The sequence below is a fragment of the Pleurodeles waltl genome, chromosome 6 (genome assembly GCF_031143425.1).
Source record: "Pleurodeles waltl isolate 20211129_DDA chromosome 6, aPleWal1.hap1.20221129, whole genome shotgun sequence".
NCBI lineage: Eukaryota > Metazoa > Chordata > Amphibia > Caudata > Salamandridae > Pleurodeles > Pleurodeles waltl.
Window position 1 is genome coordinate 1,531,231,750 of NC_090445.1, and position 23,503 is coordinate 1,531,255,252.

Below are 23,503 nucleotides of genomic sequence, written 5' to 3' on the forward strand. Positions count from 1 at the left end.
TGAAACTGGTATAGTCCCAACTTTCGGGCGCTATATTTTGGCAGAAAAATCCATTTGAGATATCTAATGTTGTTTTGTATTTTTTACGCACAATATTATTCATAAGCGCTGCGCTATGTGAATTCTGTATTGCATATGTGCGTGTATGTCCATTTAAATGTCTGTAATCCACCACTATCCTATATGAATGGTCCGGTTTAGCAACTGGAAATAAGGGATTATTCATCGGTGAGACACATGGTTCAATTACACCCTGGTACTCCAATTGTGTAAGAATTTTCCTAACCGATGCCCTTGCCTCAAATTTGATAGGATACTGCGGCTGTGGCTGAGGTTCGCCTTTTATTGGAATTACATGATAAGGTGATTGTCTATCCCTCCCCACGTTATTTCTATATAGGGCGGGGGCCTGTGCTAGAGCCCATGTTTTACTATAGGACTCTGCTAGTTCCCTCGGAACAAGTGGTGAGAAGGAAGGTGTAATAACCTCCTCCCCAACTGGACAGTCGCGAACAAAGTCAGGTGGCCAATCCTGTTCGGCCAGCAGAACATCATATGATTTTACCACATGGTCCCAAAAGATGGCGTGTACAATGCGGTCAATGTCCCCTTCTAATCGCAGAGTCACTTTATATACTCTATCAGGATCAGAGACTCGCATATCCGCCGTTCCGACTTGTATGAAGTCATCAGTTGCTTTCACCTCCAGATGCTCTAGAAGACTCCGGCAAACTATTGTGACCTCTGCCACGCTAACAGTGCCAACGCCCATGTCTTGTTCGTCAAGAGAACTCTCTTCTTGAGCGGCATGTCTAACTGAGACTGCTGCCACTTTTTTCTTTTTAAATTGTTGTTTTTGTTGCAGTGGTTTCTCTTCTTGTTTAATAGAAACCTCTGCTGAGCGTTGTGAGTCCTGTCTCGGTTTCACGTACTCAGCTCTGCGCTCAGACCGCCCACCTCTCTCACTTCTCTTGTCCGAGGAGTCCTGAAAGGAACGAGATTGGCGTGTATCAGTATATTGATATCTATCAGGCGTCTTCAAATTATCCCTATTCCTGAGGTTATACCTATTCTGCGGGGTCTCCGGTTGCGGAGACTGTCCCCCATCTTTCTTAGGTGTTTGCTGTTTCTTATCCCAGCGCTTTTTAGTACCCTCAGGTTGCTGTTGTTTATCATTATCTTTATTATTTTTACCCTGTAATTGGGGTTTTTACGGTCTAGCCCCTAGGCTATCGCGACCAATACTGGAATATGTTTCTGCTATTATTCTCGGGAGTTCCCGTTCCTGATTAATCTGTGGAACGTCCCGAAGACGCATTCGCACTGCTAGTGCTACTGCCTCTCCCTTGAGATTACTCAAAATAATAGAAGAAACCGCAGCAAAATTGCCCATCAACTGCATGCCCAAATCTAAGGCAGGGGCAGCCCCATATTCATCTTGAATTTGTTTAAGCACCTCCGGTAAATTAGCTAATGTCGGTGTACCGTGTGCCGTAGTGTAGAGCGCAGCAAACACCGTGCCCCAGGTATTACAATGATCCACAGTAGGAACCATCCCATACGGCAAACACATCGTCAAAATTCTATGTTTATCCTGAGGTCCCGTATGGGAAAATACTGCTTCAAGCGTATTGATTTTTTGCGCCAGCCAAAATGGAGTTTCCTCACGTTTAGCTGGTACTTTACCCATAACTGAGTGTACAGTGGCCGGATTGATACCCGGAACCACTGCTTGTGGGTGCGCCGGAGCAGCACGCGCTAAATTAGTATTTAATGCCTGCATTACAAACTGAACCAGTCTTCTGTATGTAGTTGCTAAGTCTATATATAAACAACGCACGTCAGCCACTGCCAAATTAGCAACCGCAGGATATGGTGTGTAAGTAGCCAATAAAGGCCAGGTCGGACCATCATTACTCAGTGGACCTAACCTTACTTGTGCTACTGTGTGTGGGAGGGCGCCATCAAGCCAATTATGGTGTTCTTGATAAGATAAAGGTATCTCTAAATATGCATAAGCCCTGTATTGTCCAGGGACATTCGCAACAGTGTATCCGTGAAAAGTGTTTGTAACCCCATCAACTGCTGGAAATACGACCCAAGAATAAAAAAGTTCTGTTCTATAGGCTGCATGGGCGTCCACCACAAAAGTGACTGGACCCCCCTGGACCGTCAGTCCATGTGCTATCAGATGTCCTGTGAGCGGGTGTCGCATATTAAGCGCTACTTGCACCACTACCGGATTCGCCATCTAGAGAAAAACAGCACCTGGGTAGAGAAGGCACACCAATAACGGGGTTTTTCCTTTCAAAGTTCAAGCTTGAACAAACAACCACTAAGTAATAGGATGCCTATCCCGTGGTGGCGGAAATCCTCAGCCCCACGGACGTCTCTGCTTACGGAACCGAGGAGTCAATATATATATGAGACCGAGAGAGTCAGCCGGACCTAAAAATTAGAGCCAGACCAATCGTTGGCGGCGCCATGTCGCGTGGGCTCTCATTATCCTAAATGAGACTACTGGATTTCTAGGCAGCAGGACCGATAACGGTGTGGGGGACTGAGTCTGACCCACGTGTAAGGAACTCTGTCACCCTAACTCCGTTTTTTGCTCCGGCTAACTAGCAGTGCCTCATTTCTCCCACGGGGAAGAGATGATTGGGCAGCCGAGCGCATTACATCTTTGGAACTTCTCAGGGAAGTCGGGGTCACTCAGATCCAAACCAACGCTCTCATTTACAGTATGATCCCATATACAAATGACAAAGGCAGTATAAGTTTTATATAATGTTTTAATAAAACAACTGCATTTTAGATAATAAGGTGTGAGCCGCAATAACCAGAACCATACAACACAGTAGGATTGAAATAGTCACCAGGAGAGTAAAACATAAAAACAAAGCTATCATCGTGTCTAATAGTTTCTACTCTCCCTCTACTTGTACTATTTCGAGCACAGCATGTTAAGCTTCTAACTTGCCTTTCTGAATCACTGGGGAGACATCAGCCCTCATACCTGAGCAAAGGCTTGTGATCTTGGTTCAGCATCTGCAACAAGGCAGTCAGCGTTTAGTTGTGGTCCCCTGGTCGGAATCTCCCTCTTGCGTGTATTGGGACAAGGAAGTGTTTTTATAACTAACATGTCAGCGTGATCACAAAATGTCCTTACGCAGAAATGCCAAAGACTAAACTCCTACCACGTCTATCGGCAATGTACCAGACTGTATCCTTGACTGAAGCACAGAGTGAACAAGAATGTGTTATGGAGAACTCCAGTGCTGAAGTAGGCTAAACAGTGTGATATGAAATATAAAACAAGACCGTAGAACTGGCTATTTGAAAAATAACAGTACGAAGCCGAAAAAAAAGCATTTAGAGCAAAGTGCACGGAGGCTCTAAGCTGCGAGCAAAGGAATAAAATACATCCAGGGCAAAATGCACAAAGGCCTAAAGCCTGAAGCTAATGCGCAAAGGATACGTAAAACTGACCACACTACAGTATTATCATTAAAGAGATTATTGATCCAGATGCAAATAGGTCTATATGTATTAGTGCTATTCAACACATTTTTTACTCAAACATTAAAGCTCAGTATATCAGAAATCTGACAGTCTTTCAGGAGCCAATTTTCCTTCTCCAGTTCTTCCCCTGATGCTATGGAATATGCTGCAATAAAGTTTGGTTAATCCTATTTCTCCACAGGAGTTTAATGAAATTGTATCTTCTGTTTCTAATTCTGAAGGAAGTGGAGGTGAAAGGATCCCAATTCAGGTGTATAAAGAGTTCCTCCCACAATTTGTTTAACCAGGTTATATCAGGTACTACAATCCTGATATTTACAGAATTATTAGTGGTTAGCTTTCTCAGAAAAGATAAACCGTCTAATATTCTTAAATCAGAGAGGTATATTAGCGTTTGTGCGTCGATTACAAATTATTTACTAAACTCTGGGCAAACTGGATTACACTGATTGCCCACTTTATGGTTTAACAAGATTAAAGCTGAAATTAAAATGAGTGATGCAGAATCGGACAGCTTTATTTCAGATCCTAAGTTTTTTTCATTTTCATTGGCAATGTTTTCAAATTTTAAAGGATTTATATCAAGATGCCTCAGCTAGAATTGCAATAAACTCTTGCAAGGCTGAACAAATTATACGTGGGTACTCAACAGGGTTGTCCTATGTCCCCTTTTTTAATTATTTAAATCGACCCTGTGGCATATTTACTTCTTAATAATCAAATATTCTGCCTTCCCTCCCTGGCACTTCAGAATTAAAACTATACGCTGATAACATTATTCTCTGTGAAAAGGAAAAGCCAATATTCAGAAAGCCTTTGAAAAGATTACAAAGTTAACTGCAGTAGGATGATACAAGATAAGTTACATTAAATCAGAGATCCTCTTAACTAATGTAACTGAGGAAGTTCTTCCACATCAAATTAGGGGACAATTTTCACCGCCTACTTCAGTGCATCATTTTGGGATCTATATTACTTCTATGGTTCAACCTTATTCGATATTAACTATAGGGCTACCGTAAATAAGGTAATAACACTGTTTTGGAAATGGCAGTTTTTGCCCTAGTCAATCATGGTTACAGTGTCTCTTAACTTTATTTTCAAATGTTACAATTGAAAGTGAATAAAGACTAATTTATTGAGACTGAAACACTGATTAGCAAGTTTCTTTGAAAAACCCAGCACCCCTATATTCACCAATCTAGTTAGATAAAGAACCCGGGAGAGGTGTTTGGGGGCTCATGTTCAATTTTATTATCAACTTATATTAATAAATAGTATCTCTCGGCTTTCTAATGATACAAGTTGTGATATCTTTTTCCTGATTCAATGCTTGAGGCAGCGGAGATCCAGCTCCCGCCCTTTCAACGATGTTGAAACTCCCAAAGAAGACAAGATACAAGGTCTCAACAGACATGGTAGAGTGCAGAAGTGAGATTAACTTGGAATGTAATATTTCAGATTAGATTTTATGTAATTAGTTGATTTGCAAGTTTGCATTTAAACCTACCTTATAAAGCAATTGAGTTGTGGAAATCAATCACAGTTTAATCATTAACAGTTTTTGTTTTTCACCGACTCATGGAAGACCTGGGAACAGACTATTTTCATAGGGTTTGGAATGTGAGACTAAAATGTGGTTCTATATTCCTTGAATTTGTATATATATATTTTTTTTAACTTTTGTTTATTGGCATTTCTGTAATCACATCAACACATTATTTGACACCATAGATCAACACAGTGGAAAGAGGTTTAGTAGCCTCAGTCAAGTAAAGTACTTTCAAGCATACATTGTGGTAATAAGATAATTGGGGGCTCAACAGCCATTTGATAACACTTGCAGCTCACAGGGAGTAGGGGTGTGGCCACATAGTCAGCCATGAAAACAATAGCAAGAGAACATTCCATGTTACGTGTAACCTAGAACTGTGCCCATACCCATGCATGTCTGAATCTCGTGGTGGAGTGTGCCAGCAACATCAGGGTATTAAAGGAAAAGGGGAGAAGGGAAGGATAGCCATGGCCCCAGGGGAGGGGAAAACAGTCAGGTGGATTGGGGGCATGGGGTTCCGGCAGCCCAACAAAGGAGGGGGGTGAGAGGGTTAAGGGGTGGAAATTGGGGGGGGGGGGGGGGTGAGACGTGGTGGTCAAACAGTGTCTGGCCCAGATTTTCACCTGCACCCCACTACTCCAGTTTCCTTGTGCAGTTACCCTGTGCAGTTACCCCCTGTAGTATCAAGTTCTCTGTTGCGGTCGGCTCAAGACTCCTCAGTCAACTCCCCTATCTCCATCTCCCATCGGTTCATCTGCCGACCCAGAGAATTCCCATTCGTCTACTACCTCCGTCCACAAGGGTGCGATGGGTCAGAGTGATTTGTATATTTCTTAAAGAGTATTCTTTGACTTTGGGCACCTTTACTCAGTTCTGTTATAGTTACTTTTTAAAAACAAATTATTAGGGGTTGTCTGCTGATAATAAAGTGCTCCACCAGAATTTACAAAATATAATTGTTCACAAACTATTCGATAAAATTCAATTACCAATTGTTAGATTGCTCCTAGCCACTGGTTGGAGATTTCTCTTTTCAGAGCAGCCACATTTAAGAGGATAGACTTTTTCTCCAGATGGATCCTTTACTATATGCCTCCGCTTCTACATAAATGTTTTCCAGCAGTATCTAATCAGTGTTTTAGCTGTAGAACAGTTTTGTTGGATGACTCATAACATTTTTTGCTTGCCCTGTTTTGAGCACTTAGCGGGATCAAATATTTGATTAATTAGCCAAAGGCTTGCTAAACGTCTACTACCAGACCACCCCTTTACAGTTTTACTTGGCTATTCTATAACATTTTTTTTTTTTTTTGCAAACTGGAAGTAAAATGTATTTTTAAATTTATTGCACGTTCTTTGATTTTGCAGCATTGAAAATCGATAGTTAGTGCCTCCTTAATACACTGGAGGCCAAAAGTGCAAAAGGGTTGAATGTACATATGCTACGAGGAACGATCAACTAAGTACATTTCAACAGTTTTTGGCAGTCTTCCTAACATAACATGAAATCTTTGCCAGAGGATGTTTGCTCTTTGACCTCTGCTTTGTACTTCTATTTAATGTCTGTATATTTTAAATAATGCCTAGTCGCCTATCTTTTTATAAGCTGCGTTTCTAATACAATCTGCCATATTGGTAACACTGATGAGTTGAGAGATGTTTATGTACTTAGTGTGTTTTGTGCTATATTTTATGGGGGAGAAGGTTTTGTATTTTCTTTTGATATATATATATATATATATATATATATATATATATATATATATATATATATATATATATATATATATATATATATTTTTTTTTTTTTTTTTTTTTTTTACACCCAGTCTGGTCTTTTGAGACATCCAACTAGAAAGGTTTAAAAAAAAAAAAAAAAAAAAAAAAAGGTAAAGACTGCAATCAAGAGCTTCTTGGTTCGGACAAACAGCAGAAGCAACGTGTTTAGTATTTACAGTATCAAACGTTTGTTTTCTAAAGCAGCTACATGGTTAGCAGTTTCCACTCTAGTACAAATGCAGTAAATCTTTTTGGGGGAAAAAAGCATTCCAGACGGGAATGGAGTTCAGGTACACGATAAGGAATGCAGCAACTCTGGAGAACTGCTGGAAAGTAAGCCACCACTGGCTCCAGGACACTAACAATGCAAACGCTCATTACTTGCTGCAGGCGCCCTCTGGAATGCAAACACTCAGATCTCAAATTCCCCAGTTTCATGCATGAGTAGCTCTAAGGCCAGTTTTTTCCCTGTAATTGTTCCGTAGCAGTCAACTTCCCCTCTCTCCTGGCCCCAGAGTTTGTCTTAAATGATTCCTACAAGGGGAGCAGCAGTGTAGGATCCAGGCATTTTGCTTTTTTAATTTTACCATTCGGAAATGGTTGTAAGCACTTTTATAACGGTTAATTTAAGTAATAAAAACATGTTCGCCGAAACGTCATCATGCATTCACAGACAGGCATTTCAGAATGCTTTCTCTTTATGATAAAAATCATTCCAAGATGTCTGTTCATGTGTGCACATGGAGGCTCAAGCATAGGAAGCTATCTTAGAAAGTTTTTTTTGTTTGGGTGTTTTTGTTTTTTTAAATCAAAGCTCACGTATTCCACAATGGCCCTATGTTTGAATGTGTCCTACTGGCTACCACATTTGCGGTTGAAGAATGAGCGGGGTCTCAGTCCAGGCCAGAAGCCACCACCTTGATGTCAGCCATGTTCACTGAGAGTGGGATGGCGCTATGCTTTCTGAAAGCCCAGGCATCAATATTATGGAAACAAAGATCACTGCGCCTACAGACACCTCTAAATCACTGTCTTCCAATACAGTGCCGTACCAAACACTTCTGTTCTTAGTTTTACATTGTGATGGTCTGAAAGGCATGCCTTCAGGAACCACAACACCTCACACAAAAGGATAAGAACCATGTCAGGAACAACCTTAGCAACCATTCATAGCTCTAGAAAGGATGCATAAGCCGGTTTTGCTATAACCATGGTGCCTACTGTGCATATATTAACTCAGAAAATTTACAAAATATTGTGTGCCCTGCAGACAGTGCAACTCAGAAACATGATAAAGCACCCACTCTCCTTTGTATTCCCTAATATGTGCCTGCAAGCGGCACAATTTTAATGAAAAACAGTTACATGGACCCATTCAGGGCCTGCATAAACAAGAACATGTTCATGATGCAGCCAGAGGATCACCAAGTTCAACTTTCATTCTAATCGACTCCATGTCAAAATGAAGCTTGGAACATATGGTGTTGAAACAAGACTAACCAGAACTCAAGGACTGCTAGATACAGACTACTCATTGTCTACATCAAACACAAAAACATAGCTGGTCTATCACCTGGTATATAAATTAATGATAGAAAAAAAGTGTTTTTTTAGTGGTTGTTCAAACAAGAAAGAAAAAAATTGAGGCTTTTTTTCTACTTTTATGTTTTAAACAAGACCAGACACTTGGTGAAAATTACCTGTGTAAATCACACGGACCATATTTATTGGAAACATATAGATCTGTGTATGTTCCCCCCACTTCTCTTCCCCGCCAACCCCCTCCTGATAAAGGAAATGCACTCGAAGAGTGAAAGTTGCAGAGAACACAAAGGCAACTCTCACAACTCTCACTCATGCACGGCATCGCCACAGTCCTTACACTGCTTTAAAATAATGGCCCACAAGAGTGCTATAACTTAATGCACAGGGATCCTTATTCTGATTTCAAATAAACCCAAGAACCCATATCGATCCATATTCATATTAATTCCTTAAAAAGACCATTATAAACCGATAACCCAAATGCAGCTGTGACACATACTTACTTTGGAGAAACCACCCTAACAAAGGAATATTCTGGTGGTGACTCAAAAGTGCTTCACTGTACACAGTTTTCCGAAGGCTGTTTTGCGACATATCAATGGCAAGTAAACGTCAGTATATCCTGGATACACTAATAATATTCTCCTAAACAAAGACAGAAAAAAAGAGAAGAAGATAGAACGTTTTGTAACATATCCTGTCATGGGTGTAGGTCAACGATGTTTATCTTTTACCCAGACCCTCAGATTTTGGAGTGGGGGAGACACAGGGTACAATATCCATCCCAGATGGATATTGAAGAACTGCTAACTAAATAGGAAACTCAGGGGGAGATTTCTCCCCTATGACCAGGTAGATCAGCAAAAATATAATCACTTGCTTACTGACCAGTAATCTGCAATACTTCGTGTTACGGTGTTGCTGGTCAGAGTTCAAGTTTACCCTTCCAGTCATCGCTATTGAGTTTCTGCTTCAAGGGGGTGGATGGCTTGAAAGTACAAGAAGTGGGGATGATCAGCTTCCACTTGTGTGGGCTCATGGAAAGTGGAAGCCCCATTGGGGTGGGAATAATTAACTTCTAGAGTGGGTAAAGGTTCTGTTATCAGGGAGCAGGTGCTCAATATGTAAGGACTGGGACAAGGAAGACTGACAAGGACGTACTATATACATGTGTGTAGCCATGAGATTTAAATGTGTGCTTTCCTGTCTGGAATGTTTCGACAAACACCGTCTATCAAATACAGTGACAGAACATGCCTATCTGAAAAATGTTTGTTGTAGCAACTCTGCTAAATATTAATTTCAGTCATTGAGGTTCTGAGCCTTTTCTAAAATATTTATTTTCTCTCAAGGCAACTAAGCCAGAAGTGACCTAAAACAGGATCTTCTGCCTTCCCTTGCTTTGCTAGCTCGCCTTGCTTGGTAAACAGAACTATTTTAGGAAAGGGATAACATATCAATTACTGCATTAAATAATTAAAAAAACAAAGAGGTCATAGAGCCCCCACTGAGTTTCCTATTCAGTTAGTGTTTCAAAGAGATTCAGGTGATGTGCAGCATGGCTTCAGGGGAATATGTTCTAGCACTGTTTAATCTTCAGTTTCCAATTCAGAATCGGGATGGCTATTGTACCCTGTGTCGCCCTCACACCAAAATCTGAGGGTCAGGGGGAAAGAGAAACATTCTTGTCCAACACCCATGACGGGATATGCTACAAAACTTTCTATCTCTTTCTCAATTTGTCTTCTGTCTTTGTTTAGGAGAATAATATTGGTGCCGCCAGGGTTTAGTGACATTTACTTGCCATAGCTACCTATGCCGCAATCAGCCTTAAAAAAACTAGAATGTTTACTCTATGGTGTCTTCAGCACTGGGCCAAGTGTAGCACATGTGACTAAAAATGTGTACAGTTAAGCAATTTTGAGATTCACCACCAGAATCTTCCTTTAATGTGGTTTCTCCAAAGTAAGTCTGTGTCATGGCTGCACGTGGGGCGAACGTATCGGAAGCTTCTTAGACAGCTCCGCGCTGGGCCCGGCAGTTATCCCACTTTTGGTTACTGACTGGTCCAGTGTTTGAACGGCAGAGACCCACAAAACCCAGAGAAGCTCCAACAGCACTAGGACAGAGTCAGTGGAGCCAAAAAGAGCTCACCGAGGCTCGCCCGACTCAGAGCCGCGGACGCCACGAACCAGGAGGGCTCCCTTCAATATTTCGGAGGAACTGTGGGGCATAGCTATTCATTCAGCATACCCATGGCAGTGGGGTGATCCACTTTGAAGACAAATTGGTGGTGACAGCAAATCGATGACCCCCCCCCCCCACTCTCCTCTTAAAATATCATGGGAAACACACGTCCCACCTAAACAGCAGAAGACATGATGCAAACAGGGGATGCCCCACGTTGGACCCTCAGTCACAAGTATATCACTTTTGACACCTCAAATCCACACTTAAAAGCCACTCCGAGAAATTTGAGAAGTCCCTAAACGCTATACTGGACAACAAAATCTTGCTGGGGACCAAAATTGACTCAGTACCCTTGGAGGTGAACTTATTAAGAGCATACCATCGCAAGTAGTCGGATAGGGTCACCAAAGCAGAATCAGTCATACAAGCTCTGCCACGACTCTTCAGGCCATGCAAACAAAAAAAGCGACCATTCAAGAAGAAATATCTGCTTTGCACCGCAGGGGCGGAGGATGCGGAGGGACGATCACGACGTAACAACATTCGGTTTATTGGCTTCCCCAAACGGTCAGAGCTCCAGTGCCAAACACACACCGTGCTGAAAAATAAGACGCCTCCCCTTGTTTTCAGTGGAAAGAGCCCACTGCATCCCAGGACATCCTCCCAAAGCAGGAGCACCACCATATCCTCTCATCACCCACCTACTGAATTTCCACGACCGTGATCTCATCCTCCAATTGTTCCATACTAAGGGCTCCTGGCACTTCGACAACACCAAGATCTCTGTCTACCCAGACTATCCCATGGAAGTGCAGCGCAGACATAACTCTTATACAGAAGTTAAACAATGGCTGCGAGAATTGCAGATCAAATATGCTCTCCTCTTTCCAGCAAAGCTCAAAGTTATAGACAATGAACAGACGCATGTTTTTCAAACACCGGAGGATGTGTGGACGTGGCTGCACAGCAAGGGCCTTGCTGCAACACTTGGGATGGAGGAGGAAGCAGATATGTGGGTGAGGTCTAAAAGCTCGGCGACATCGCAGAAAGCCCCCACAGTCCTGTTCAAATCGGGATCAAGTAGCTGCGGAGCAGGCCCGAGCAGTGGCACACATCAAACCAATTCATTTTGCAAATCTGTATGGATCTGCATTTAGATCATTCCCATCTCCTGCTGTCTTCTTGGGGGATCCACAAGCAACCACATCGCCCACCACTTCAGAAGATGGTGCACCCATATCGGTCTTTGTGATGTATGGCGCCTGGGCCACCTGCAAGACCGTGAGTACTCGTTTTACTCACCCGTCCATGACCCGCCTACCAGTATTGACATTCTTTTCGGCACCACCCACACTGGCCCTCTTTTGAATCGGTCGGAGTACCTAGCACTAACGCACTCAGACCATAATCCAGTAGTGGCGACTCAGACCCGTCATCACCAGCTGGTGCCTCCAATCGGAGACTTTTGGACCCCCCCCGCATTCTGTGACGCACTATCGCAGTGCATCCAACACTTCTTCGAAACAAATGCTGGTTCGGCTTCTTCTCGTGCCGTGAAGTGGGAGGCCTCTAAGGTGGTGATTCGGGGTCACTCTATGGCGACCACCTGGGGGGTTCAGCGACAGCTGCTGTGTGACCTCTCTGCGACGGAATGAGATTGGCGTCAAACAGAAGTACAGATTGCGGGGGGAAACTGTGTCGACCTCACGGCTTTGACAGTATCGTCTCCACCGTATCGAGCGGAATCCACCTTGGGCTATCATGACTTTCGCACACGGATGGCTCTACAACATGCTCAGGGAGATTGCTCTGGCAGATTGCCTGCCTGGCTCATCCAGGGAGAATGCCGTAATGCACCAGCTATGGCGATTTGACTAGCTGATGGCATTATAGTTACTTTGCAGATGGCTTTTAACGATGCATTCCGGGATTATTATCAAAAGCTCTATGAGAAAGCTGCTACTCCAAATCTGAGTCGTGTGCAGGAATTCATAGGCAGGGTATATCCCTTCCCAGGCTCTTCAATGTCCAATGGTATATTATTGAGGAACCCTTTCAGCTCGATGAGATCAAGGGAGCCATCTCACAAATTGCTCGTAACAAAATACTGGGTGCAGATGGCCTACCGATCGAATATTACGCCACTTACTCCACTGCTATTACATCGTGACTCTTGGAAGTAATTCAGGAGGCATTTGAGCGGGCCGTCTACCAGAATCCCTAAGCGAAGCCTAAATAGTGGTGCTGCCTAAACCGGGGCGCGATCCATTAGACCGTCCCCTATCTTTACTTAATTTGGACTGCAAGATATTGGGGAAGATCCTGGCAAACCGATTACTTCCTGTAATGCAGAAATTAGTCCATCATGACCAATCAGGCTTTATTCCGGACTGCAGTACTTTTCTCAGCATACGGCGCTTATTACTTATCATTCATAATACCCCACCTGATGACTTACACGGGTGGCAGCCTTCTTAGACATAGAAAAAGCATTTGATACCCTGGAATGGGATTTCCTCTTTGCGAGAATTGAAGCCATGGGATTTGGTCTGCGACTTCTGAGATGGATTAAAACGTTGTATATGGAACCGCTAGCCAGGGTAAAGACGGGTCAGGTGAGTTCTAATTGTTTGGTTATAGAGAGAGGGATGCTTCAGGGCTGCTCTCTTGCCCTTTTTCTTTGCCTTGGCTGTGGAACCCCTTGCCAGTTATCTGCGTGACCGTGAAGAGATCTGGGGTATACCGGACTTGCGGTGGTACCACATCGTGTCTCTCTACGCAAAATTACGCTCATTCATCTCAAGGATGTACAAACCACACTTCAGGAGCTTGAACAGATTCTGGAGACCTTCAGGGGGGCCTCAGGTCTCTGGGTTAATTGGCCCAAGTCATGTGTATTCCCACTGGGCCCACGCCCTCCTGCCAACAGAGAGATCATGGCTGACTTACACTTGCCGTGGAATTAGGACTCCTTCCAAGTACTTAGGAGTCAATGTTTATCATACAACGCGTGATCTTCTTGATGGTAATTGCCAATTGCAAATTTCTGTGATTCCCTCACTTTCTGACATTCTTTGCCACGGTCGCTGATCAGCCGTGTGGCGATATCCAAGATGTTAATCCTACCCAGATTATTTTATTTATTTTCAGTTTTACCCATAGTGGTGCCAAATGTCTTTTTTAAGACTCTTGATGGTTTGCTCCTTGACTTGCTCTGGGGAGATGGACGCCGTAGAGTAGACCTATCCAAACTCCAGAGACCAATGACAGAGGGTGGGCTGGGTGCCCCAAATTTCGAGTTCTATTATGCAGCGGCGCAACTGCAATGGCCAATGACCTGGTTATTCTCGCCAACATGCCCAAAATCGCTCATGAAACAAGTCTGATTGGGGACTGTTGCGGTGTACAACTAGTTAACAGACTCTAGCTGCCCTCGTAGACCAATGACACAGCTAACGAAGGTAGCACATACATGCTGGCACCGCTTCATACATCTTAAAGGCCCACACATCCCATATTCACCAGAGATTTCCATTTGGGAAATACCCGGGTTAACACAGAAAACACAAGCTACTCACCTTGACCAATGGACTGAAAAAGGGATTACCTGACTGCAAAATGTATTCTCGGAAGGCACACGTCATTTCACGACATCATCACTGGATACGGTACTGTCCCTGGACAACTTTTCACTTACTATGTTTATATTGCGGGTCATGCGCGGCCTCTGGGGGAACAGTGGACACAGAGCCGCCCATGTCCCATGCACTACACACTATCTCGCTGACCAAGGGAATACACACCATCCCATTACCACTTTATATAACGCTCTACATACACCTGAAGCCAATCTTATGCAGAATGTGCACAAGAACGTAGTGTTCCCGCAACTACTGACGTGGAATGGAGTGGGGCTTTACAGACCGTAAAGGGGATATCCCCAAATGCTGGATTCAGATTTACACAATTTAACTATATTGCATCACGCTTATCTGGACCCCAATCGCATTCAACGCATCTATCCCACACACAGCCCAGGGTGCCCACACTGTACCTTACCCTTGGCAGGATTTTATCACATGGTGTAGGACTGCCCAGTTTTACAAACTACCTGGCGCACAGTATCAGACCTGACCACACATCTCCTCCCCATAATTCCTACCTCTTGTCTCTTGGACCTTCGCCCCGTAAGAAAGGTGATATCAGGTTTATTGATTTAGCTTTTGTACTATTTAAATGCAGGATAGCTATGGCATGGAAATCCCTGCCCCCTCCAACCATATCCCAATGGTTAAAAGACCTGTTAACTTGGTCCAAAGCAGAAGCACATCCTATTTGTTGGCTTCAAGCCCTCGGAATTACTTGTAAAAGTGGGGAATGCTGGGACCCTCTGGAACTCAATGTGGTGGCCATAAATGATTTACCTCCCCTCTGAGAAGTGAGTTGCATACCGTAATATGTTTTGCCACGCTCCCTTTACGTACCCAAAAAAAAAAAAAAAGACTACGCTGAACATTTGCCCCCCAAGAACCCTTGTTCTTGGATGCTTCCTCCTACACTAATAATAGCAAAGATTTCTTCCCATTGCAACAAACATAGTCCAACTAACGTAATGTTATGTTTTTCGCAGGATGGGTATGTTTGACGATTATAAAAATGTTTACAGGCTCATGTCAAGAGACGCTCTTTGATATATCTCCGACTAGACAATGCCAAATATATACAGGTAGATACTGTTTGTGATGATGGTAATTTGCTCAATGAAACGAGTTATTGTAATGTCTTGAATAACATTGAAAAATCAATAAATAAACATGAGAAAAAAGGAAATAATTTTCCTCTTATGACTGCTGGTCCCACTTTTCCCCACACACTGATAACATAATGCCAGTGACAAGGCCCTATTAAAGACCATGTCCTGATATGCCAACAATTCATGATCATCCATATCTGCTCGGTTAGGATTTCATACAGACTCAAATGAACACAGTAATCCCACCTACTCCTAGTCTCTGCCAGTCGCTAAAGAAGCCAGGGTGTTAAATATCGTTGATTTGCTTTCGTGAGCAAACCCAGCTTTGCTTCTAGATCAGATTCCGAAGATGTTTCGAATGCTGATGGATCTATTGGAAGTGTGATTTACAGCACAGTAATTGATTTTTTTTTCCAATGTGCTGCTTTACCAATATTCCAAAGAAGAAGAGCAATAAGGCAGTTGAGGCACAGGGCACAAACATTTGTAGCACAGCTACAATAACACTTGCAGACACCAAAATTCAGCCAAGCTTCAAGCACTGTATTATTCAAGTCAAAGGTGAACACATTGATAACACTGGTCAAATATTGGCAACAGCCATAATAGCCATCATGGATGTAGACTTAGGGGCTAATGCCAGCCACCAGAATGCCATGAAAACGACAACCAAGAAGAACTCCGGTTTTAAGCAAGTACTACATTCTGGACATGACCATAGCTGCAAAACACAGCTTTCAAAGCAGAGGGTCAAGGTATGTCAAGAATTAAAGACTGCTAGGACAATTAGTGTTTTTTTTTTTTTTTTTTTAGAGGTCTCTACTTGTTAGGTACAAAAATGAGCAATAAAAAAAAAAAAATAAAAAAAAAAAAAAAAACTTAGCTTGAGATCCTGGGCAGAGTATACTCACATAGTGTAACAATGTTGAGGGTTGACTGTGGCTGGTCCTCTCAGAAAAGCTATTCTGGTATTTCAAGGGCAAAACAGTGAACAAAGCTCACACAAACGGGACACGGTGTCAAGAGCCTCAATGAAAGTACCTTTCAGAGGTGGGGTCCTGGCAGTTCAGTGGGTACTTGAGCTCGATGACATCTCCATTCTTCTCGCGTAGTAGACCTTCCTGCTCTGTGTAGTACTGCACAAGTTCAGCCAAAGTGGCAAACTTCTCACCTCCATACAAGTCATAATAATCTCCTGTGTTCTGGATCTTTATATGCGTCACCTCCTCATTCCTCCTACAAGGGAAAAGCAGACCGTTATTGATAGAAGTGTGTGTGGAGTGATACTGTTCTAGTTCAACATGCCCCTGCCTCCCCAAACCAATAAAGGCCTCAGCATTCACACAATACATTTATCCATGTGTTTTTTGGGCACTCTGCCATATAAAAAAAGTAAGGAATAGTTTAAGGTCTCACTGAGACATCATGAAAGGCTTTTGGGCAGACATGTGGACCTAACCTTTAAGGAAACACATCACAACATGTGATTTGAATGTGTCTGGTAACTGCAGAAAAGCCATAAAAAGGTAACCTATTTACAGTGCCCACAGTAATCCCTTGCTGTGCTAGTGACAAAACAAACAGCAACATGTACAGCTTGGCTTGTAACAGGTTTGTGTTACGAATGCTAGAAGGATGTCTGGTCTCCAAGATGACACCAACTACTGCGGGAGGCAGAGAGAATGCAGCCAACCTCTGCCGTTCAATCACCTTGAATGGATGTGTAGGTAGTGCAGTCCCAAGTGCAAGCCCAGTTCCTCCCAAAGAGACAGCCTGATAGGAGGACCAATGGTCATGCCTTGAAGTTCCAGGTACCATACCCTCCTCGTCCTTATGGGGAGCCATTAGGATGACTTGGGCGCTGTCGTTCCTGATCTTCTTCAGACCTCTTGGCAGGAGAGATGGTGACGGGAAGGCATGCAAGACCCCTGTGCTCCCTGTAAATGGAATGAGTCTCAGAGGCAGGCTTCTTGGGAGCTCCAAAGCACCGGAATGTTGACATTGAGGTCAAAGAGACTGAGCTAGGATGCTCCCCATTGTTGGAATACATTCCTGTGGATGTAGCTGCCATTCATCATGTGCTAGGCCTCACCTGTTCAGCTGGTCAACCCTGGTATTTAAAGATCCTACCAGGTGGTATACTATCCGAGGATGCCCTGGAAATCCAGCCAGTCCCAGAGGCACATGGCCATTGGCACAGATCTCAGATTTCTACCTTTCCCTGCTTTTTGCAATAACGCATGGCAATAGTGTTGTCCATGAGGCTCCAAACCAACCTCCCCTTCATGGACAGTAGGAAGGCTTCAACCCCGAGCGAAAGAATGACCTGCAACTCCAGCAAGATGATAGGGAGGCAGGTCTCTGCATCAGTCACCACCATCGTTCTGGGTAGAGTAGGGAGAGGGGTCTGCCACTAGTCCAACTGCAGTGGAGCAGCCACCACTGCAGATCTTTTGCAGTCTCCTCCGAAACCAGGAAGGAATGTGACAGATTCCGCCTGTGCTAGGCCCACTGAGACTTAGAATCCCACTGCAAAGTCTGCAAAAGCAATTTGGCATGGTGAACGAGCAGGGCACAGAAGGCAGGCAAGCCAAGAAACCTCAAAGCCATCCGCACTGAGACTCAAGATAAAGGATGAAACATCAGGATCTGGACTCGCTGACCTGGAGGGAAGGCGCATAAGTGCACATTATCCAAGATGGCTAATGAATGGGAGCTTCTGCGAAGCAGTCAGGTGCGTCTTTGACAAGTTGACTAAAAATCTAAAAGATGTCAAGAGGGTCACCATCATCTTGAGATGGTCTGCGACTGACTGACAAGCCCACCTGCAACAGCCAGGCCTTTGAGTTCATCTGGGCACAGTCATATCAGGCCTTAAAGGTGTGTCAACCAACAAAACACTAGAGACATTTTGTGGGGATCTGTCACAGCCATGTTTGTGAAAGTCCCTAAAAGGCTTAAACCCTATTATCTTAGGGGGTGACACGTTCCCGTGAACACTAGAACATTTTTAAATGAAATCACTTCACAAACTGAAGAAAGAAGAGGAGGGAGCTTCTGATCCACATATGAGGTGCAGAAAGAAAGGCACCTGGGTGGTGCTTCTATGCAGTTCAGTTTATCATTTCTGGAGTGGAATGTCATCGTTGCGAAACCGTATGACACTATCAACCAGCGTACAGTTGTCTGTTGCTGGTGGATATTCACAAGGTGAGGAATCTGCAGTTAGACGTATCCATCAGAACTTCAGACTTTTGCAGACTTTATTTGAGAGCACTTGATCTAAAACATAATTCTTATTGTGAATGGATATTTCCCTCAACATAGGTACCCACCGATCGAAGAGATAGCCTCTAGCAGCCGAGAGACAGCCAGAAATGGATCAAGGTTTCTAACTCCCAAATTTCAAACCACTCAACTCATGTTAATACTGTTTGCATCTCTATAATCATCACAGCTTTGACTATTTTCCCATCTCTTCGATTTCTCCGGGTAAAGTGAGAAACCCAAGGGGGTCTTTGAGATCCCGTGGAGGCAGCTGGTAGCGCACAAATTTTTTCCTGGGGCACTGGTGGGTCAGAGACAAACGGGCTCACCAGTCATGATGCAGGCAACAGTCATTTACTATGCCCCAATCAATGCTCACAGTTATGGTTTCTTCTCCTGCACATCAACTTTCAGACTTGATGTCCTAAAGTTATGTTTTTAAACTGTATAGAACACACAAGCACCACAGGTTTGTTAGCACTAGACTGAGTGGGAAACTAATAGGAAACTTTTGAAGATTAAAAAGTTTGCTGAAATAGCCATGTTTTGAGAGACCATTTAAAGTAAAAAGAAGGGCTTCATATGTGAAATCTTAAGGCAAGACCTCCAAAATGTGACCAAGCATAGTGAGAAACCACAGGTACCTGTCCTGCTTTTGTTTAATTTTGCAGCTAGTTATAAATTAACAATGGATGAGCATAGTCTCATGAGGGACTAGATCTCTTGAGATGATTTCTAAGGAAAGTTGGGGCTTGCCCTTCAAAGGAGTTATAAACAATGCACAGTGATTTAAGTAGAATTGTTGTTTCACTGGAAGCCAGTAAAGGTGGAAGCCTAAACAGAGGGCATGAAAAAAAAAAATCTAGGAGTCCTCAATAATATGAAGGTGGCTATAGTCAGTTTGATGTTTGTGCAGCAAGAGAACATGGATCTCTAAGTAAAGAGAATTGATAGGGTCAAAGTATTAGCTAACGAGGGCTGAGGCAACTAGCCCTTTACCATCTTCTGTTCGAAAAGGAATTATTTTTCTAAGGATCCTTGGATGAAACATACATGCGAGACTATGGAAGAGCTATAGTTAGACACAGTCTACTATCTATTATGATTGAGGCTTGTTATTGATTGTTTGGGGGCCCATTTCAGCTGACTAATAATTATAAATATCTAGCCAGAGAATACTTGCCATTTATGATTAAACAAATAGTTTTTTCCACTTTCAGTTTAAAACAGCTATTGCCAATGCAGTCACATATGAGTTTCATGGTTTGCTGCCAGGCTTATCCCATAGTAGGATTACCATCAAAATATAGCAATGTTTCTATATCCTCTGTGTAGATACAAGTTCAGATTCCTCCATTCAGAAGGGCCTTTGCTAAGGAACTCACCTAGATTTTCAAGCGTTGTTGTGATGCGGATGATCTCCAGGGAACTTCATATTTCAGTGGTAATTTCTATGCCTAAATGATTGGGTACATTGTGTGTGGAAGGACTTGAGCCCCTTAGTGCAGTACCACCAATGGCTGTGGCTTTAAAGCAATCAAATGGAATAGAATGATCTACAGTATCTAATATTGCCGACATGTCCAATAGAATCAAATTATTGATAGGTCGCTAATCGAACTCAAGCCTCACCTCAACAAAACCAAAATGGAAAGGAGGAGAGTTTGTTTTGTGGATGTGAAGGGCAAAGCCTGCTTGAGTTTCCTAGAAAATTGGTGTTTTGGAGAGGGTTACATAATTGCTTTACAATGTGCTCTCCCAGAATGCTGCTACTCTAATAGTATTAATGATATATGCCGGACGCTTTTCAAAATTGAGGTTTTTCAGTGTTGGGGTACCCATGCCACATTGGATAATTGTGGGACTTGTTCTAGCAAATAATTTAAGCAATAGGTAAGCTAAGCAGGGTTTAAAATTGTTATCAAATTGTTTAAGGGACTAGAGCAGAATAGGAGCAACATTTTCTCTAAGTTAAGGTTAGGAGAGATCTTTGTAAGAAAAAAGCGAAATGGAAAACAAGAATTGAGGCGCCTACAATGAGGTCAGTGGTAGCTAATCAAAATTGATTTTTTTTCAATATCTGCTCTTAGAATTTATTTTCAATTAAGTAATTATTTTATGGGTTACACATTTCCTGACAGGGGGTGATCCCTTTGATCCTATTTGAAAGATTGTTTCTGGGTTGGTATCAGTGATGATTTTATTGAAATTGTATGTTTGTTTAGTGCTTTTAACAAGACATCTGTAAGGTGCAATTGCTTGTTAACATTCGAGTTTTGTGTCTGTGTCATAAATTCATCTTCATTTCTGCTGTGTTTGGCATTTCATTTAGGCCTGGGTCAGATCCTGACAGAGACAAGGTGCTGGTTTTCTCTGATTTATTATTCATTTTGAGACCGATGGGGCATGTGTATCATCTGCAAAACGCAGGCAATTATCTAGGGTCTCATATAGCTTTTAGACAGAAAGAGGTTTAACATAACAGGTATTATCTAGAGCTTTAATCAAATCATCAAGATCCTGTAATATTTTGTTTATTAACAGTAGGCCTTTTATATGGGAGATGGATTGAGAATTTAATAACAGAAAGGTCAGACCAAATGACAGGTAGAATTTGGGGTTTATTTATTTCAATGTCATAGGTTCAGATAAGATCCAACAACTGAGCTTTGCAGATACTTGTTTGATAGATAGTTTAAGGCCTATTCTATTACATGTATATATCTGAAAATCCTCTGAACTGGATGCTCCCAAAGGCATTATCTGCCTAATAGTTGAAATCTACAATGATCATTAGTTTAGAACACAATGCAATTAAGGAACAGATCATAATACACGAAAGGAAAGGAGCTCATATGTAGATGGAGGGTATGTCTTGTGAGAGTTCTGAATGGATTATAAGAAGTCTTTTGGTCTTTTATGCGTGCAACTGATAGAGTAGGGAACAGCTGTATTGTGGTCCAATAACTTACCCCTCCACCAAATGTATTATTTGATGTGTTTTGATGGAAGATTAGGTAGATCTCTGGAACTGCTTCATGTATATCCACTGAAAAAGAAGTTGAACCGCCAAGTTTCTGTGAGTAATAGAATGTCTCAATTATTCTTTAGTATAAGGTCTTTAATTTCAATATTGTGTTTTGGTAAGAATAAATATGTCATAGCACTGTTATGTTTATTGGAAGGAGAAGAGTATGTATCCATACTAATAGCTTGATATGATCCCTTGTAAATTTATGAAGACTCCAATACCTTATTCCTAATGCTAATCATTGTATTGCGCAAATTGTAGAAAATAACTTCTGAGGAGAGTTGGAGACAAATCTGGCTAGTGGGTGGTCCTGGATTCCACACAGGTGCAGGTGGGCTTGACTTTGGTGCGGCCACCGCATGGGCCTGCTGAGCAATGTAATTTAAATAATGGAAAGTGCTTTTGCCCATCCTCAAAGCTGTAGTTTCTGAGCGGGACCACTAACCACCAAAAGAACCACTTAGTATCATGGTGTGATGAGGAATTCACAACTGCTATCAGGAATCCAAAGGCAGCCATGCTGATGAACTCCTTCAGGCAGGCTGTCCTCTGTAGAATGCAGACTGGCAACTCCGCTCATAGCAGGAGCGATGCTTCTTCTTATAAGGCAGTCCAGCAACACTTCCAGAAAAAATCCTCACCCAGACTTAAACCTTAGTCTGACAGGAACACCACAGTCAGACAGGCTAAACCCCAACATTTCCTCAAATGTACCTGTGTGAGACAACTTCTTTGATCACAAGGGCTCCTGCCACAGAAAAGTATAACATCAAGCGAATATTTGGGTGGGGGTAGGTGGGGGCTGAATCCAAAAGTGGAGGCTCCCTAGTCAGCACAGGCAGCCCTGCACAAACCCTACATCAATTTGGTTGCTACAGACACAGAGGGAAGCAAAACGGATTCCCTTCTGCCCTGTATATACAGACAATGTAGATATATTTCACTCATAATAGACCCTCTACTGGTGGACTTGCAGTATCTCCTAGCCAGTGGAAGTCAGAAGCCATCTCCCTTAAAGAAAACAGAAAAAGGGATCAATTTCACTACAAATTACACTTCAAACACTGCTGCTTTCAAAGAGTTGGGAAGGATAGTAATCAGTTGCTTACAGATGGATGCTCACCTCAAACTCAGATTCTTGTTCATATAATGGGGAGTCCCCACAATGGAAGCACATTATTGTTGTGCTTATCGGTTAAAAAACAGACATCAAGCGGGTACACAATTAGGAAACATGAAGTAGGGCAGGGGAGCATGCTCTCCAGGGCCAAGTAGGGGGTTTTCAATACACAAACACACATTTAGAACACTGTTAGCCCAAGGAGAACAAGAACTCAGATATGCATGGCCAGAGAAATGATGGAAAGGGAGACAGTGGTTACCATGCTCAACACCACAAAGGGAGTAGAGCATAGGATTCTTCGTCCACCACTAAGATAAGAAAGTGCCACAGAAAAGGGCACTAAAAGAAGGATGGTCTGGTGGAAGCGCCAGGTGTAACAAGGTTTATCGATTCCCTCAATAGTCAATGTACTCACAACAACAGGAAAGGTCCACTGGATCAGAGTGTAGAAGCCAGGTGTTTCTGGGAGCATGACAAAACCCTCGAACAAGCCACAAATCCCTAACCCATTATTTTGGTTCTCAAAAGAAAGGCCTGGTCTAGAACCTCTTTTCAGTTTCATCACTCCGGTGGCGACTGTCATGCTTGACTGGTAGGTAAGCTTGAATTGTACTCATAACGTGGGGTTGAACGGAGGTCTACAGGCCCTTACAAGTGGCCGGTCAAAAGTGAGAGCACCTTTGTAAGTGGCTTAACCTGCCTCTTCAGTACAATGCAAGCTGTATTGTGTGGCCCTCA

The 23,503-nt window shown here is 42.8% G+C and overlaps 1 protein-coding gene across 1 annotated transcript in view; it reads right to left on the reverse strand.

The window, feature by feature from the left end:
• LOC138301063 (tyrosine-protein phosphatase non-receptor type 11-like) overlaps positions 1 to 23,503 on the reverse strand; it is a 304,017-nt gene that overhangs the window by 167,154 nt on the left and 113,360 nt on the right. Inside the window, exon 3 of the mRNA XM_069241110.1 lies at positions 16,386 to 16,580. Within this exon, the coding sequence (XP_069097211.1) occupies positions 16,386 to 16,580 (195 nt within the window). The remainder of the gene's footprint in view (positions 1 to 16,385; positions 16,581 to 23,503) is intronic.